The 15,436-nt window shown below is 35.3% G+C and overlaps 2 protein-coding genes across 3 annotated transcripts in view; one reads left to right on the top strand and one right to left on the bottom strand.

The window, feature by feature from the left end:
• LOC127838508 (uncharacterized) overlaps positions 1-15,436 on the top strand; it is a 115,316-nt gene that overhangs the window by 37,940 nt on the left and 61,940 nt on the right. The gene's annotated exons all lie outside the window — the stretch shown is intronic.
• LOC127838506 (transient receptor potential cation channel subfamily V member 5-like) lies at positions 1,734-14,155 on the bottom strand. Of its 2 annotated transcripts, XM_052366293.1 has the most exons (4): positions 14,013-14,155; positions 13,547-13,642; positions 6,833-7,276; positions 1,734-6,203 (listed from the first exon to the last, which is right to left on the bottom strand). In XM_052366293.1, the coding sequence occupies exons 3-4, from the start codon at positions 7,214-7,216 to the stop codon at positions 3,714-3,716; spliced, it is 2,874 nt and encodes a 957-aa protein (XP_052222253.1). In that variant the 5' UTR covers positions 7,217-7,276; positions 13,547-13,642; positions 14,013-14,155; the 3' UTR covers positions 1,734-3,713. The 2 variants fall into 2 exon arrangements, with proteins under 2 accessions (XP_052222253.1, XP_052222254.1); XM_052366294.1 differs by lacking the exons at positions 13,547-13,642; positions 14,013-14,155 and adding an exon at positions 7,562-8,060.

Genomic DNA, 15,436 nt, shown 5'->3' on the forward strand with positions numbered 1-15,436 from the left:
AAACAGTTTGGATCCAGATGAGACGCCTCAGAATGTGGCGTCTCATCAGGATCAAAACTGTTTGCTATTCTGATAGTATTCTTTGAAAAAAATCAAAGAAAATGCTAATTGTAGAAATTCTGCAGACGACATTTTAGCAGACGACAAATTTCCCAGCAGACCTAGCTTGGGAGTGAACAATTATTTAAATTATTATTTTCATAAGTATCAAAGAAACCATTTCTGCTATCTTATATTTCACAATGAGGGCTATTTAAAAGATCTTAAACTTTAGTTACACTCTAGTATAGGACAATGACTACAGTAAGTGTTGGCAATTGTTTTAGTTGTAAGAACAGGAAATGAGGACTCGGAAGGAGAACTAATCCTCAGGTTTGCTATATGAAGTGCCAACAAATTGCTGATATTGCAATTTTACACAAATGATGGAAATATTTTACTTGTGATTCACTGTTCTGTATTAATTTTTTTTGTAATTCTTTAAACATATGTGTCAGTCTTTACTCTTATTACAAAGTCATCATAATGATGTCTTCTATGATGATGATGATGATGATGATGATGATGATGATGATGATGATGATGGTGATGATGATGATGATGATGATGATGATGGTGATGATGCATATTCAAATACATGCAGTTTGAATTTTTGCGTTGGTCATTGTGTGGTTAAGTTTGGGAATTAATCTATTTATACATGGTCCGACAATGTTATATTCCATTACTTTTCTATTAAATTTTTAATTAAGGCTTAAGGTAGCGCACCTCTAATGATTTCCCGCGATTTCTTCGAAGGTTGAAGAGCCTACTATTAGGTGCCGTAGCCTAGTGGTTAAGGCGTGAGACTAGAAATCTTTTGGGATATTCCCGCGCAGGTTCGAATCCTGCCGACGACGTATACTTTTTTGCGACGCGTTTTATTTATTTTCTAACGTAATTTGATTTAATATGGCATAAGCTATATTTATTGTTGAATATGTTGCAATTTTTATGCACATTCTTCAATTATTAAAATTAAAACAACGTTATGGCGAAATTGGGTGATTTACTGTTGAAAATACGAACCATGCATGTTGCATTTTTATTTTTATTTCAATAAGTAAACGGTAAATCTGTCTAGTTCTTGGTTTTTTTGCTGTATATAGTGTTTCTATAAAAACTAAGTTTAAAATATGACTTAAATGATACTATTTTGAATTTTATGACACTTTGTTTTTAACCGACCCAATTTTTACTTGGCTGAAATCACTTACATTTCATGGCGATCTATCATAGATAAAAATTTGTAAAAAATAAATGTCTTTAAAAGAATACTTATTTCATCTTGTTTAAACTTTAAACACCTTTACAGCATCTGTACACACCAACTGCATGCCCATATTTGGAAATTTGAATGAATTATGGAACTTTTATATACCCCAGGGGTGAAAATAAACTGGACAAAAGCCGAGCGTGGGGGTGGTTTTGAAAAAATCGGTATATTTTTTTAAAAAGCATGGAAAGCCTTCCTACAAATTTGCATGTAGTTCAGTGAAATGATGCTGATTAGGAAAATAATTAATTAGATTATATTTGGATATGTGCCCATTAGAGGTGCGCTACCTTAATAACAGGTAACAGGTTTCTAAAATAACATGTAAATTGAATTAAATATGAATATGACTGCATGTTCGAGTGTAAACATATAGCCCCAGTTTTAAAACAGCTGTGGCCCTTTAAAATAAAGTGACACAGTTTTTAGATTCTGTTCTTTTTATTTTCCTTTTAAACATGGCTCTGTAAATACAGTATACTGAAGAAAGATTATAATTGTTAGGTGTCTAGCTTGTATACTATAGTTATCTCCCTTTTATAAAAAATATAATTAAATATGCAAATGATAACTTTATGATACAGCACAGTCACTCTGCATAATTTGCTACCCCCCCCCAATAAAAATCGCTCAAAATTGTCAATGTGTTATACACAATAACACAACAGAGAAATATTAGTAGACAATTTTTTTTTGTTACTTATTATATATATGTATATATGTGTATAACAAATTGACAATTTTGATGGTTTTTTGGAGGAGGGCGCAGCTAATTCAAAGTGCCTGTGTGATACATGTCATTGATTTTCTTTACAACAACCATTCTTTTACTGACAATTTCATTAAACAATGGATTGATTTAAAATACAAAAATGCATCATTTGAATAATGAGCACAACTTTAGGTAAAACATAATTAAATGATTATGAAAGTTGTCTAAATTTCTTGAATTTTGAATTCTACTTAAATACTGTAATCTCTACATATTATGTAGCAATTTTAAAACTAGTTGAAGTCAACCATGGGTCATTTCCTTACGCAATATGTGGGTGAAAACAAACACTACACTTCAAATTGATGATCTGGTTTTGAAAAGTCAACAAATTCACCATAAAGGTAAATAAAAGAAAACACAACAAAGCACTTCAAATATCACATTTTTTATGCTCCCCCCAAAAAATTGGGGGGGAGCATATAGTCGCCGCTTCATTTGTCCGTCCGTGTGTCCGTCCGTCCGTCCGTGCACAATTTTTGTCCGGGCTATTTCTCAGCAACTAATGACCGGAATTCAATTAAACTGTATTGGAAGCTTTACTACCAAGAGGAGATGTGCATATTATCAACCGGTTCTGGTCGGATGATTTTTCACAGAGTTATGGCCCTTTGAAATTTTCCATTGTACATATAGTGCAATTCTTGTCCAAGCTATTTCTTAGCAACTTATCACGGGAATTCAATGAAACTTTATGGGAAGCTTCACTACCAAGAGGAGATGTGCATATTATCAGCCAGTTCTGGTCGGATGATTTTTCACAGAGTTATGGCCCTTTGAAATTTTCCATTAACTGTGCATATAGTGCAATTCTTGTCCGGGCTATTTCTCTGCAACTAATGACCGGAATTCAATGAAACTTTATGGGAAGCTTCACTACCAAAAGGAGATGTGCATGTTGTCAGCCGGTTCTGGTTGGATGATTTTTCACAGAGTTATGGCCCTTTGAAATTTTCCATTGTACAAATAGTGCAATTCTTGTCCGAACTATTTCTCAGCAACTTATCACGGGAAGTCAATGAAACTTTATGGGAAGCTTCACTACCAACAGGAGATGTTCATATTACCAGCCGGTTATGGTCGGATGATTTTTCCACAGAGTTATGGCCCTTTGAAATTTTCCATTGTACATATAGTGCAATTCTTGTCCAAGCTATTTCTCAGCAACTTATCACGGGAATTCAATGAAACTTGATGGGAAGCTTTACTACCAACAGGAGATGTGCATATTATCAGCCCGTTATGGTCTGATGATTTTTCACAGAGTTATGGCCCTTTGAAATTTTCTATAAACTGTACATATAGTGCAATTCTTGTCCGGGCTATTTCTCCCCAACTACTGACTGGACTTCAATGAAGCTTAATGGGAAGCTTAACAACCTTGAGGAGATGCGCATGTTATTAGTGGGTTCTGGTTAGATGATTTATTTAGAGAGTTATGGCCCTTTGAAATTTTTAAGTTGCTAAACCATCCATCGTATTATTTTGTCCAAAGATATGCCCCTCAAGACGTTTCCTTTTATCTGAATATATAGTGCAATATTGTGACAAAAAAAAACTTTGGGGAGCATCACCGGTCTCCGACGGTTTCTTGTTTCAGCAGGCAGCTATGCCACATACTCATGTTCACATGTGACTGTCACTGATGATATTTATATCCAGAGAACCAGACGGAGCATTCTGATTGGTTGGCCCATCTTGAGGCTGCACCCGCCATATTGGATACCTCGGATTTTGGGGACTCCCCATTTCCTGGGATATTTCCCGTTGTTGGGGATTTCCTACATATGTGTCCATGAGCTGACTTTCAGAGTGATACCGCCTGCGTTCCCTCTCAGCATGTAAAATGCCTTGGAGTTGTTTGTATTGAGAATCAGGCATTGTCGATGGACGCGGTAATTGCATATGCTTGTCATTCAAGAAGAAGCTGTTTTGTTCGTCATACGAATTTGTGTCACCCTCCGGTTCTATGCGTTTCTTATTGCTCTTTCGTTTGCTCGGTTGTGTTTCTCTGTTCTGAATCATTCCAGATCCATCGTCCTGATTTGTTTTCCCTTGTTCTTGAGGGTTTACGGGGTTCTTTTCTCGCCTGCTAGACCTCCCGCGCTGAAGGTTGGGACTAGAGTCATAGTCATAGTCTGCTCTTCTATTTGGAGATTGGAATTGCTCTTGCTTCATTTTTGGGGGAATAGTCGGACTGCTTTCTTCCATCACAGTGGACAGGCGTGGAGCTCTCACGCTGTGTCTGGAATTATACACAGAGTCTCGCCACGTTGTCATGGTGAAGTTTGGGCTTGAATATCCTGGAAACGGCAACGATTTTTTTTTGCGGATAATATCTTCTGGACTGGCGTATTCTGTTCGTACTGCACTCATGTCTAAGAAAAAGCGGTTTTGTTTGTCTATAGTTCTGGTGTTCTGGTCGTACCTGTCAACTTCAACATTTTTCCCGACCTGCTTTTTCATAAAAGGAGGCAGGATTCCCTCGAAGAACATTATGATGGACAGCTGCTGGACACGCCATTGTACGTGCCTATTTTCGGAGACCAGCGTGCAAGTCTGAGACATCATGGCCACGAGTGCATTCAGCATAAGGACGTATGTCAATATGACAAAAATTACAAATAGGGTAACAGCTATCCAGGGTCTTCTAGCCTCGTAAAGTTCTTCGATTTCACCCAGACCCAGCATGAGTTTAAACATGAGCAGCATGGTGTGCTGGAAGGATACAAGGTTGGTGTTTGAGGTGGTTGACCCTTTGAAGGTCATGTGCAGGGCGGTCGTGAAGGCTATAAGCATGACAAGTATTAGGAGGGAGAACCGAATCATGTCCCCAAAAATGATCTTTTGGATCATCACCGTGAAGAAGCTGAACTTTTTATAGGCGCGCGTGAAAAACATTGTGAACCACCATCCCGTAATTAGCGCAATCATGAGAGTATGGTTCTCATAGTTAGTGATGGACCTGGTCACTATGACGTCTAATACAAGGCACACAGAGAACATGGTGAGAATGATACGGTAGATGCCGTTGTGAAGGATGTTGACTAACTGGACTAGCTCATATGACTTGACCCTGAAAAACAGGTGAAATAGCTCTTGAAGAAAGTACAGAATTCCTACCACTAGATATATCCACATGAAAACATTTAGAAATCCTTGCTGTTCAAGTGTGGGGTTTGACTTGGTTGTCATGGAAACCGAAGTTGTGGTGGAGATATTGCCGTCTTGGGGTAATATGTCTTCGTAGGTTTCCGCTCTGTAGACACCATAAATTGTTAAAGCCACCATGAATAGTAAGTGAAATAAACCCCAAGCGTAGTAAAAGTATCTGTAAGTCAGCCATTTTGTTTTTATCACATGATGCACAATATCTTGTTGAATGAATTCAAAAGCTGAAGAGCTTTTTATATCGAACATGGTTTCGAGAACAGACTTTCGCTTTTGCCTCCTAAACAATGCAAAAGGATCACATGAAATAGTTGTCTGTGGGGAAAACTTTTCTCTTGATACTCCTTCTGCATTTGTGGGAGCCACGTATCGTTTCAAGCGTTCGTGTTTCTGTGTCTGCTCCATTGCCCACTTTTCCGTTGCTATGGTGTCAATGTCGGTGATGTCATAGGACTTCTCGTCAAATAGACCGTCGTGATTATTGAGAAAGCAGTACACGTTCCTAAGTCGAAGGATGAATTCAAAAATATCAGGTTGTGAAAGACTAGCACTGAGTTGAAGGGGATTCTGGTTTTGGTGGTTTGGGATGAACCACACAAAGTACTTGCTGTTTTGGTCGTGGTCCATGCTTGCTGATTTTATGGATGAATCAGACATGCTTATGATTTTCTCGTGCAAATACTCCATGGTTAAATGAACCTCCGGCGCATGCTCTGGATATATGGCAGCGTATCGTATCAACGAATGAAGCACCGTCTCACCTTTTGTGTTCTGTCTCTCCAATTCGGCACCATTTCTCAGCAGGAGGTCGATCATTTGTTCGTTAAAGGTCAATGCGGCTACCGACAAAGGGAGCTCCCCCATCATGACTGTGTTTGCAAACATGTCTCCGGATGCACATTGTTGTAGCAAGGCTGCCCTCACGCTCTGACTCTGACTGTATACCTGCAGGGATCAGTTGTTTTGCTTTATATTTTACAGACTGTGCCTCTTGGATTGAGAGAAATAGCACGATTAACGATTTGCATGCTGGGAAATTTGTCGTCTTCTAAAATTTTGTCTGCAGAATTTCTCAAATAAGCATTTTTTTCGATTTTTTTCAAAGAATACTATCAGAATAACAAACAGTTTGGATCCTGATGAGACATCACGTTCTGTGGCGTCTCATCTGGATCCAAACTGTTTTGCAAAGGTCTTCAAAATTCAGTTCCAGCACTGAAAGGGTTAACCATGGTATTGGGGGAAAATGAAACATTATTTATATAATTAGACATAACAGTATTCCAATTGTTTACAATTACATGTTTATGTTATTCCTTTAAAAACAAATTTAATTTTAATATAAAAATTAAATGAACAATTTATGTAAATATATTAATACATGAAGTCAGTGTTTTGTTTTTAAAGGGATTACATTTAACTGCATTTATAAATTTATATTATACGATCTACAGAAACATATAGCTGTTATGATACATTCATTGAACCAGTTATTGAGTTAATTGGAAAAATTTGGCATTTTTGGGGGAGTTATTTTTGGTTGGAAAGAATTTGGGGCAAAACAAATCACTGACCTGAGAGAGTAACACTTCGACAATTTCTATGTTGCCCTTGGCAATGGCCACGTGTAGGGCTGTCTGACCAAAGTAGTTTTGGGACTCCTTCCGTGCAGTTGTCATCAGTTCAGGGCAGAGCTTGACCAAACATTCCGTTATCTCGCTACTCTGGTTGAATTTGGCGGCAATATGGAGCATGGATTCCCCCTCGTGAGCTCGATAACTTGCCAGAGTGCGGGTTTTTCCTGCTCGTTTAAGGACGTCCAAAAGTATTTTGACTTTTTCGAATTCTCCACAACTCACGACATTCTTGAGTTCTTCGAAATATAAGCTTATATCGTTCTCGTTAAGCACGAGACGTTGATAGTGCTCCTGGTACGCTTTCTTCTTGTTGAAGACCATGATGCCCTTGCAGTGTCGTTGTTATTTCTTTGGCTAGGCCCTGTTCAGTGACTTTCCATTCTGAAAATAGGCATTTAAGAGTCTCAAATATTGTACAATTGAGCCCCTCATTGGGAAAACAGGGTTTAATGCATGTGCATATGACACTGGATTTTTGCTAAAAAGTTACTTTCCTGTAAATGAAAATTGTATTAAATGTAAACATTTTACCACTTTTTTCCAACAAATATAGAATATTTAATGTTGTTACTCTTGTCATATTTGTTCACAATGGTTGCATGATTTGGTGTTGACTGAAACTGTTGATTATAAATCCATGTTTTAAATAGGTTTACTTGCATTTACTTCTTATATGTTGAATGCTGGTACAATGTTCCTCTTCATATAGTTGTTTTATTTCTCTCTGTGCCTCAAAGAAAGTAAGGCTCGAATAACATCTTCATATAGTTGTATGTTTAATGCTTGTACATGTTATATTGCAACGCAAGTTTGTTAGCAAAGTTTAATTGTTTTAATCTCTCTTAAGCTGTTTTAATTTCTTTGAAGGATTTGCTTTCTTCTGCAGGACTATTACAAAGTGCAATTTATGTTTAACTATAATCAATTTTGAACCAATGCCATTGGCATTCATTGAAGATTGAAAGCAGTATGATTAAAGTACAGAAGTGAATGCTTTCAAATAATATATAAAAATTATGCATTATTTTTTTGCACAAAATGCATTCTTTTTTAAAGGCACCATGAACATATTAATTATTAAATATCCCTCACACATGAATCTTAACCATTAATCTTATGAATTTTATAAAAATTCTGCTATATTATTCCAATGCATGTATGCTGATTGCACATTTTATGTTTATGATTGTCATTGGATAAGATATTTATCTGTCTGGATGGCTCTACAATGTTATCTTTCATAGATATTAGAAGGTTTAGGAGGTCTAATGATCAAGTGTGCAGGCCATTTGGACATTGTATCCAGTAGCTTGGATCACTTATATGGTAGTTTTATCATAATCTATGTAGATGTCAAATAAGGGTATCAGTTGGAAAAGTTTTCAAAATGAAATAATCATGCTAAATTATATAGTTTTAAAATAATTTACTGACACTGGTTTTAGCTGCTTGTCTTAGATTTCAAAGTGTTGTACAGTGCAGAATCTAAATGTTTTCACATAGAGACGGTCATTAAAAAGTTATGCTGTTATACTGAAGATTTTGAGAGTCATATCAAGGGTTTTGATCCTGGTGAAAGAAAGATTATATAAAAGATATGATCCGTGCTGTGTGAAAAGTTTTTTTTAAATGCATATGCATAAAGTCTCGTCCCATATTAGCCTGTGCAGTCTGCACAGGCTAATCAGGGATGACACTTTCCGCTTTTATGATATTTTTTGTTTCAAGAAAGTCTCTTCTTAGCAAAAATCAAGTTTAGGCAGAAATTGTTGTCCTTGATCTGCGACTACACTTTACGCACATGCATTAAACCCCCTTTTCACCAAGCGCCCCTCATATAATAGTCCTAGATAAAATTATTATCAAGCATGGATCGGTGAAGAAGGAACTTTTACACAATATATTGCTCTAATAATTTTAAAAGAGTCGCACAATTTAGCTTTGATTGAGGAGAAAGCATTTTTGACACAATCTAGCTATAATTTTGGAGAAAGTATCTGACACAATCTAGCTATGATTGTTGAGAACACATTATTGACACACTCTAGCTATAATATTGGAGGAAGTATTATTGACATGATCTAGCTATACTTGTGGAAAAAGTATTATTGATACAATCTAGCTAGAATCTAGGAAAAAGAATTATTGACACAATCTAGCTAGAATTGAGGAAAAAGTATTATTGACACAATCTAGCTATGATTTTGGAGAAAGCATCATTGACTTAATATAGCTTTAATTGTGGAGAAAGCATTATTGACACAATCTAGCTATAATTGTGGAGAAAATGTTATTGACACAGCCTAGTTATGATTTTGGAGAAAGTATTATTGACACAATCTAGCTATGATTGTGGATAAAGTATTATTGGCACAATCTAGCTGTAATTGTGGATAAAGTATCATTTATACAATCTAGCTATAATTGTGAAGAAAGTATTATTGACATAAGCTAGCTATGATTGTGGAGAAAGTATTATTGACACAATTAAGCTATAAATGTGGATAAAGCATCATTGATACAATCTAGCTATAATTGTGGAGAAAGCATCATTGACACAATCTAACTATAATTGTGGAGAAAACATAATTGACACAATCTAGCGATAATTGTGGAGAAAGCATCATTGACACAATCTAGCTATAATTGTGGAGAAAGCATCTTTGAAACAATCTAGCTATGATTGTGGATAATGTATTTTTGACACAATCCAGCTATAATTGTGGATAAAGTATCATTTACATAATCTAGCTATGATTGTGGATAAAGTATTATTGACACAATCTAGCTATAATTGTGGATAAAGCATCATTTACACATTGTGACAATCTAGCTATAATTGTGGAGAAAGCATCATTGACACAATCTAGCTATGATTGTGGATAAAGCATCATTTACACAATTTAGCTATAATTTATGAAAAGGGCCATTGACACATTTAGCCTGTTACACAGGACAGTTTTTTTTTTCAGTTTTGGGGGAAGGTGGTCGGGTCCCCTGAGGGGGGTGAATTCACACGTAAAAGGGGAAAAAGGGAAAATTTCAATGCTTAGCAAGGAACAGTACAAAATCAAGTTTTAACACTATAATTCACCATACATAGAGAGAAAAACATTATTCCAAAATATATACGGCAAAACAACATTTTTTGTATCCAATATACACATTGCAACGTAGCAATCTCGTATGCTATTGTGTGTAAATGCTCTTGCAACAATTGGCCATTGATAATACTATAGCATATAATACACCGATCAAGTTTGTATGCCTTTTCAATGTTGAAGTTTGTACAGGCAATATATATTTCTACCAAAATTGTTCTCATTCTGTCCCTTGTCATTAAACCATTTCTGAGAACATCTAATATGCATGATTTAAAAAGAATTTTGTGTTTCAACTACCATTAAAGTTAAAACAGATTTTTTGTGGTTGAATACGTACGGTTTGCGGTAGATGTCGTAAAGCGAAAGTCGTGATAGTTAACTACATACTGTTTGCGGTAAAGGAGTAAAGGCTAAAAGAAAGTAAACACGCGGATGCGGCAGTTCAGGAAAATTATAGTAAATAAATTCGTAACGAAAGACATATTTAAATGAGGTATTGATTAAAATTGAATAACACTTCCGAGAGGGGAATTTTTCCAATATTTGGGGGAAAAATATATACTCTAGAGATGGGGGAATGGGGCCGAATAACGCCAAATATTTCATTAAAAAAAACACTGCTGGAGATTATCACAATAGAACCATTTATTTAAAAAAAGGAATTAACCTTAAGGCTTGTACTTTTAAACTTCATATCAAGTTCTTGCCTTACAGTATTGACAAGTAGTCAATATCGCAAATTAGGAACATATATTGATGAGTCTTTTTTAAACATGGGTAGAAAGAGGCTGCTAATTATTGATTAGTTGTGCATGAGTCTATCATGCACAACAGACAATGGATTTTATTTTCAACAGACATAGCCATATCTGGTTATAAGCCATGTAAAAAACACACTACATGACTGCATTTTACAATTTACAATTAAAGGTAAATTTTGTCATATTTACCTTTAAAAAAATAGATAGGTTTCCTGAAACCATTTGCAATAAGCACACATTTTGTGGGGAATCAAAATTGCTGTAATTATGCAATAAAGCCTTTACATAGTATTGCTTTAGTGGGAATGTAGTATTGACCATAAAGGTTTGTACTTAAGCACACACAAATCAGCTGTGAAGTCTAAGGTCATTAGGTTGTGCTTATGCTCTTTGTTCCTTCCTTACTGCGTAGAAATCTAAGCAATCGGTATATTTAAATGTAAATATTGATTTCCATATCTGTCACTCCGTCCTTATTTTTTTCCTGGATTTTGTCCAAAAGTTAATGTTTAAATCCCCAACCACACAAAGAAAGTATTGACTTTGGTGATGATAAACATGATCGAATATTGAAGCAATGTTAGGAAATTAACATGTCATTGGCAGTGGCATCAAGGTGAACTAAGAACAGTGAACTTTCAGAAACAAAGATGTTATCTTCACATCTGATATATGAAGGATAATGGCTGTGTCTGCTATGTAATATTCATGGTTATCCTTTTTGATTGATATTTCTATTGCCTTGTATTTGGAACACCTAACATCAGTTGCGAGTAACAGTATTGCAGGTTCTTTATCATAACATTTATGTTCCACTGGGCTCAAATTTAATATTACCAATTTAGCATTTTAGTTCCCCTTCACCCCTTCGGCATTTTTAATATAATCAATATTTGATATATGTTGTTGTGTTTTAATTGTTGATGGGGGAAAATCTCCAAAATGGGTTTACACATTTGATTAACATCATTCTGTTACTACACATGTATTGTGAAAATTGTATTATATTGGAAGAGACTTTAATAAAGAATAAATAATACTAAGATGCAGGATTTGACCATATAGTTAATATGTCATGCAATCAAAAACTTCATATTTCAGGTTTGGAACAAAAAACTTTATACAGGCTTGGATAAAAAACTTCATACAGGCTTGGATAAAAAACTTCATACAGGCTTGGATAAAAAACTTCATACAGGCTTGGATAAAAAACTTCATACAGGCTTGGATAAATTTTTTAAACAGGCTTTGATAAAAAAAACTACATATATGATTGGATAAAACAACTTTATACAGGCTTGATTAAAAAAAAATCATATAGGCTTATTTTATGTTCTCTGTGGCACTGAGTTTTAATAAATTTTATTAATGTAGCAATAATTTTCTCTAAAGCAAATTACAGTCACACAATAAAATTATTTTTCATAAGGTCATCTAGAAGTTAATACAAGCTTGAAAGCAGTACAATGGGCTAAGAAACCTTTATTTATTACAATCATGTTGGGAACATGTGAATGTCATTTTGAAATTTTTTACATGTCTGTGAAAGGTTATGAAATTAAGTTACATTAATGCAGCATAATCCTTATAAAGTAGCAATTTAACTAACTGTATGTAGAGATAGACTTAATGCTTTGACCTGAGGTTCTGTGGCAGATAGGTCAGAAAGAAAAGCATACTAGAGTTAACTCACAGTTTTGCCTTCAACAGTTACTGGTTTATATGAATTTGGGGTAAAATAGCACTTTCCTACACCCTTTCCCACTCGGAAGCGAAGTAGAAATGGCTATATGCAAACAGCATAAAACCAGAACAGCCTGCCAGTAACTTGCCGTCTGCTCAGGTTTGATGCTGTTTGCTGCTCATCTGAGTAACTAAGGGTTGAAAATGAAGCCTCTGAAACTTAAATTTAGTAAGAAAGGTATTTAAGTAAATTTAATTTTCTATGAGACTACAAATGCGTCAAAATACGTTTCAAAGCGGTAAAGGGTTCAGTCATGCTTATAATTAGTAAATACATGTAGTTTATTCTTAATAAAAGCTAAAAGTTGCTGTGCAAATGATGGTAGTAGCTGTTCACATAGACAAAAGTCAAAGAAAATACCAAGTTGCAAGAATAATTCTAAGGAAAATTGTGTAATTCATTGTATTTTTATGCCCCCGAAGGAGGGTATATAGTGACCGGACTGTCTGTCTGTATGTCTGTCTGTCTTTCCGTCACACTTTGCCTTTAGGTTTCGCATTTAGGTTTCAAAAAATGCTCATAACTTCTATGTCGCTTCAGATAGCAACTTGATGTTTGGCATGCATGTGTATCTCATGGAGCTGCACATTTTGAGTAATGAAAGGTCAAGGTCATCCTTCAAGATCAAATATATGGCTTCAAAGCGGCGCAGAAGGGGGCATTGTGTTTCTGACAAACACATCTCTTGTTTTGGACATTTTAATGAAAAAGCAAAAAAATACATTAAAATAATAAGATGTGTTTACCTTTGTTTGATAAATGACCATTATATAAATATATAATATTATCAGAATTTAAGCTTCATTTTTGTTATGGATGATTTGGAGATAAGAAGTTAAATCCCTTTGTATCATTTTTGATGGATTGGTTCTACCCAACAATTTGACTCACATGTATATCAAGAAGAGCACGACTGTTAAGAGTGAAGCAAATATTCTGCTCCAGACTATAAACAAATATGAGAAAAAATTGTAGTGTCATTCAACTCAAAGCCATTTTAACCAAAAGAACACTCACTTTAAGCAAGTTAAATAAAACCTACCTCACAGTAATCTATTTTCCCTGTATCTGATTCCTGATAGTAGTTTCCTTTGCTTTCTTCAGCCCTCTCCATTCAGTATTGTGTTAGTAAAGAGACCTGAATAATTTAGGAAAAACCGTCCATGAATATTTTATCTACCTGCCCAATTATGGCCTTGTTTGATCTCTCGGTGCACTCAAACTCAGTACAATGAGCCAAGTATCCTAACTATGCACGATCCCTGAATATTGAATATTAATAAATCCTTTTAAAATCAAATAAAACTTGCAGTATGTGACACAGCTGTTGTTTGCACTTTATATGCTTATGTCTGTTCCTGTTGGAGAAATACTTTCTTTATTCATTTAAAAAATTGACATGATAATTCAAAATGCTTTTGTACATACAACTATAGAATTAGCAATAGCCATCTAATAATGTGTTATTGTTTGTGCACTATATTAGTATATCTTTATCTTACACTTACACTCAATTTTCTTCAAAGTGTTCCATTGCATATAACTTCAAAATGTGATTAAACAAAAAAGAACTGTAGCCAAAGTCTATATCGTAATTTGCAATAATTATTTAAGTTTGGTTACTTGCCATGAAAACAGCTGCAGATAAGATTTGAAAGTAGTGTTTCCTTCATATTTAAATACCCTGGGCCATGTGACCACTGTATTGACATTTTCTATGCTGGGGATATTGCTACTGTAAGCTAGTTTGGTCTGATTAGATTAAGTTAAAGCCACTGTTTCTAGTTTGGTCTAATATTACACATGTTACCTTCATTTTAATGAAATTTAATTTAAAAAAAATCATACAATGTTTTAGGATTTTTTTATTTATTTTGTTCAATTATTATGCCATGCAATACTGGTATTTGTTCTTTAATGATGGAGTTACGTATTGGAAATTTTGACAAAGAAATGAATAGTTTGAGGATTTAATTTCAGTCATTGCATTATATTTGGACTATTTGAAATGCATGTATATATGAGCCATGCTATGTGAAAATGGGGTTTAATGCATGTGCGTAAAGTGTCGTGTGATGACTGCACAGGCTAATCAGGGAGGACACTTTATACCTCAACTGAAATTTCAACCAAAATACAATAAAAGTGGAAAGTGTCGACCCTGCAATGGGATGATACTTTACACTCATGCATTAACCCTTTCAGTGCGGGAACCGAATTTTGAAGGCCTGTGCAAACAGTTTGGATCCAGATGAGACGCCACAGAACGTGGCGTCTCATCAGGATCCAAACTGTTTGCTATTCTGATAGTATTCTTTGAAAAAAATCGAAGAAAATGCTAATTTTTGAAATTTAGCAGACAACATTTTAGCAGACCACAAATTTCCCAGCATGCAAAGGGTTAAACCCCCTTTTCACAAAGCGCTGTTCATATATAATGTTATCAGTAGCTCAGACAGACCAGCAACTTGTTACATGAGTTGAATGTCTTAACCCTTTCAGTAGCTCAGACAGACCAGCAACTTGTTACATGAGTTGAATGTCTTAACCCTTTCAGTAGCTCAGACAGCCCAGCAACTTGTTACTTGAGTTGAATGTCTTAACCCTTTCAGTAGCTCAGACAGACCAGCAACTTGTTACTTGAGTTGAATGTCTTAACCCTTTCAGTAGCTCAGACAGCCCAGCAACTTGTTACTTGAGTTGAATGTCTTAACCCTTTCAGTAGCTCAGACAGACCAGCAACTTGTTACTTGAGTTGAATGTCTTAACCCTTTCAGTAGCTCAGACAGCCCAGCAACTTGTTACTTGAGTTGAATGTCTTAACCCTTTCAGTAGCTCAGACAGCCCAGCAACTTGTTACTTGAGTTGAATGTCTTAACCCTTTCAGTAGCTCGGACAGACCAGCAACTTGTTACTTGAGTTGAATGTCTTA

The sequence above is a fragment of the Dreissena polymorpha genome, chromosome 7 (genome assembly GCF_020536995.1).
Source record: "Dreissena polymorpha isolate Duluth1 chromosome 7, UMN_Dpol_1.0, whole genome shotgun sequence".
Taxonomy (NCBI): Eukaryota; Metazoa; Mollusca; class Bivalvia; order Myida; family Dreissenidae; genus Dreissena; species Dreissena polymorpha.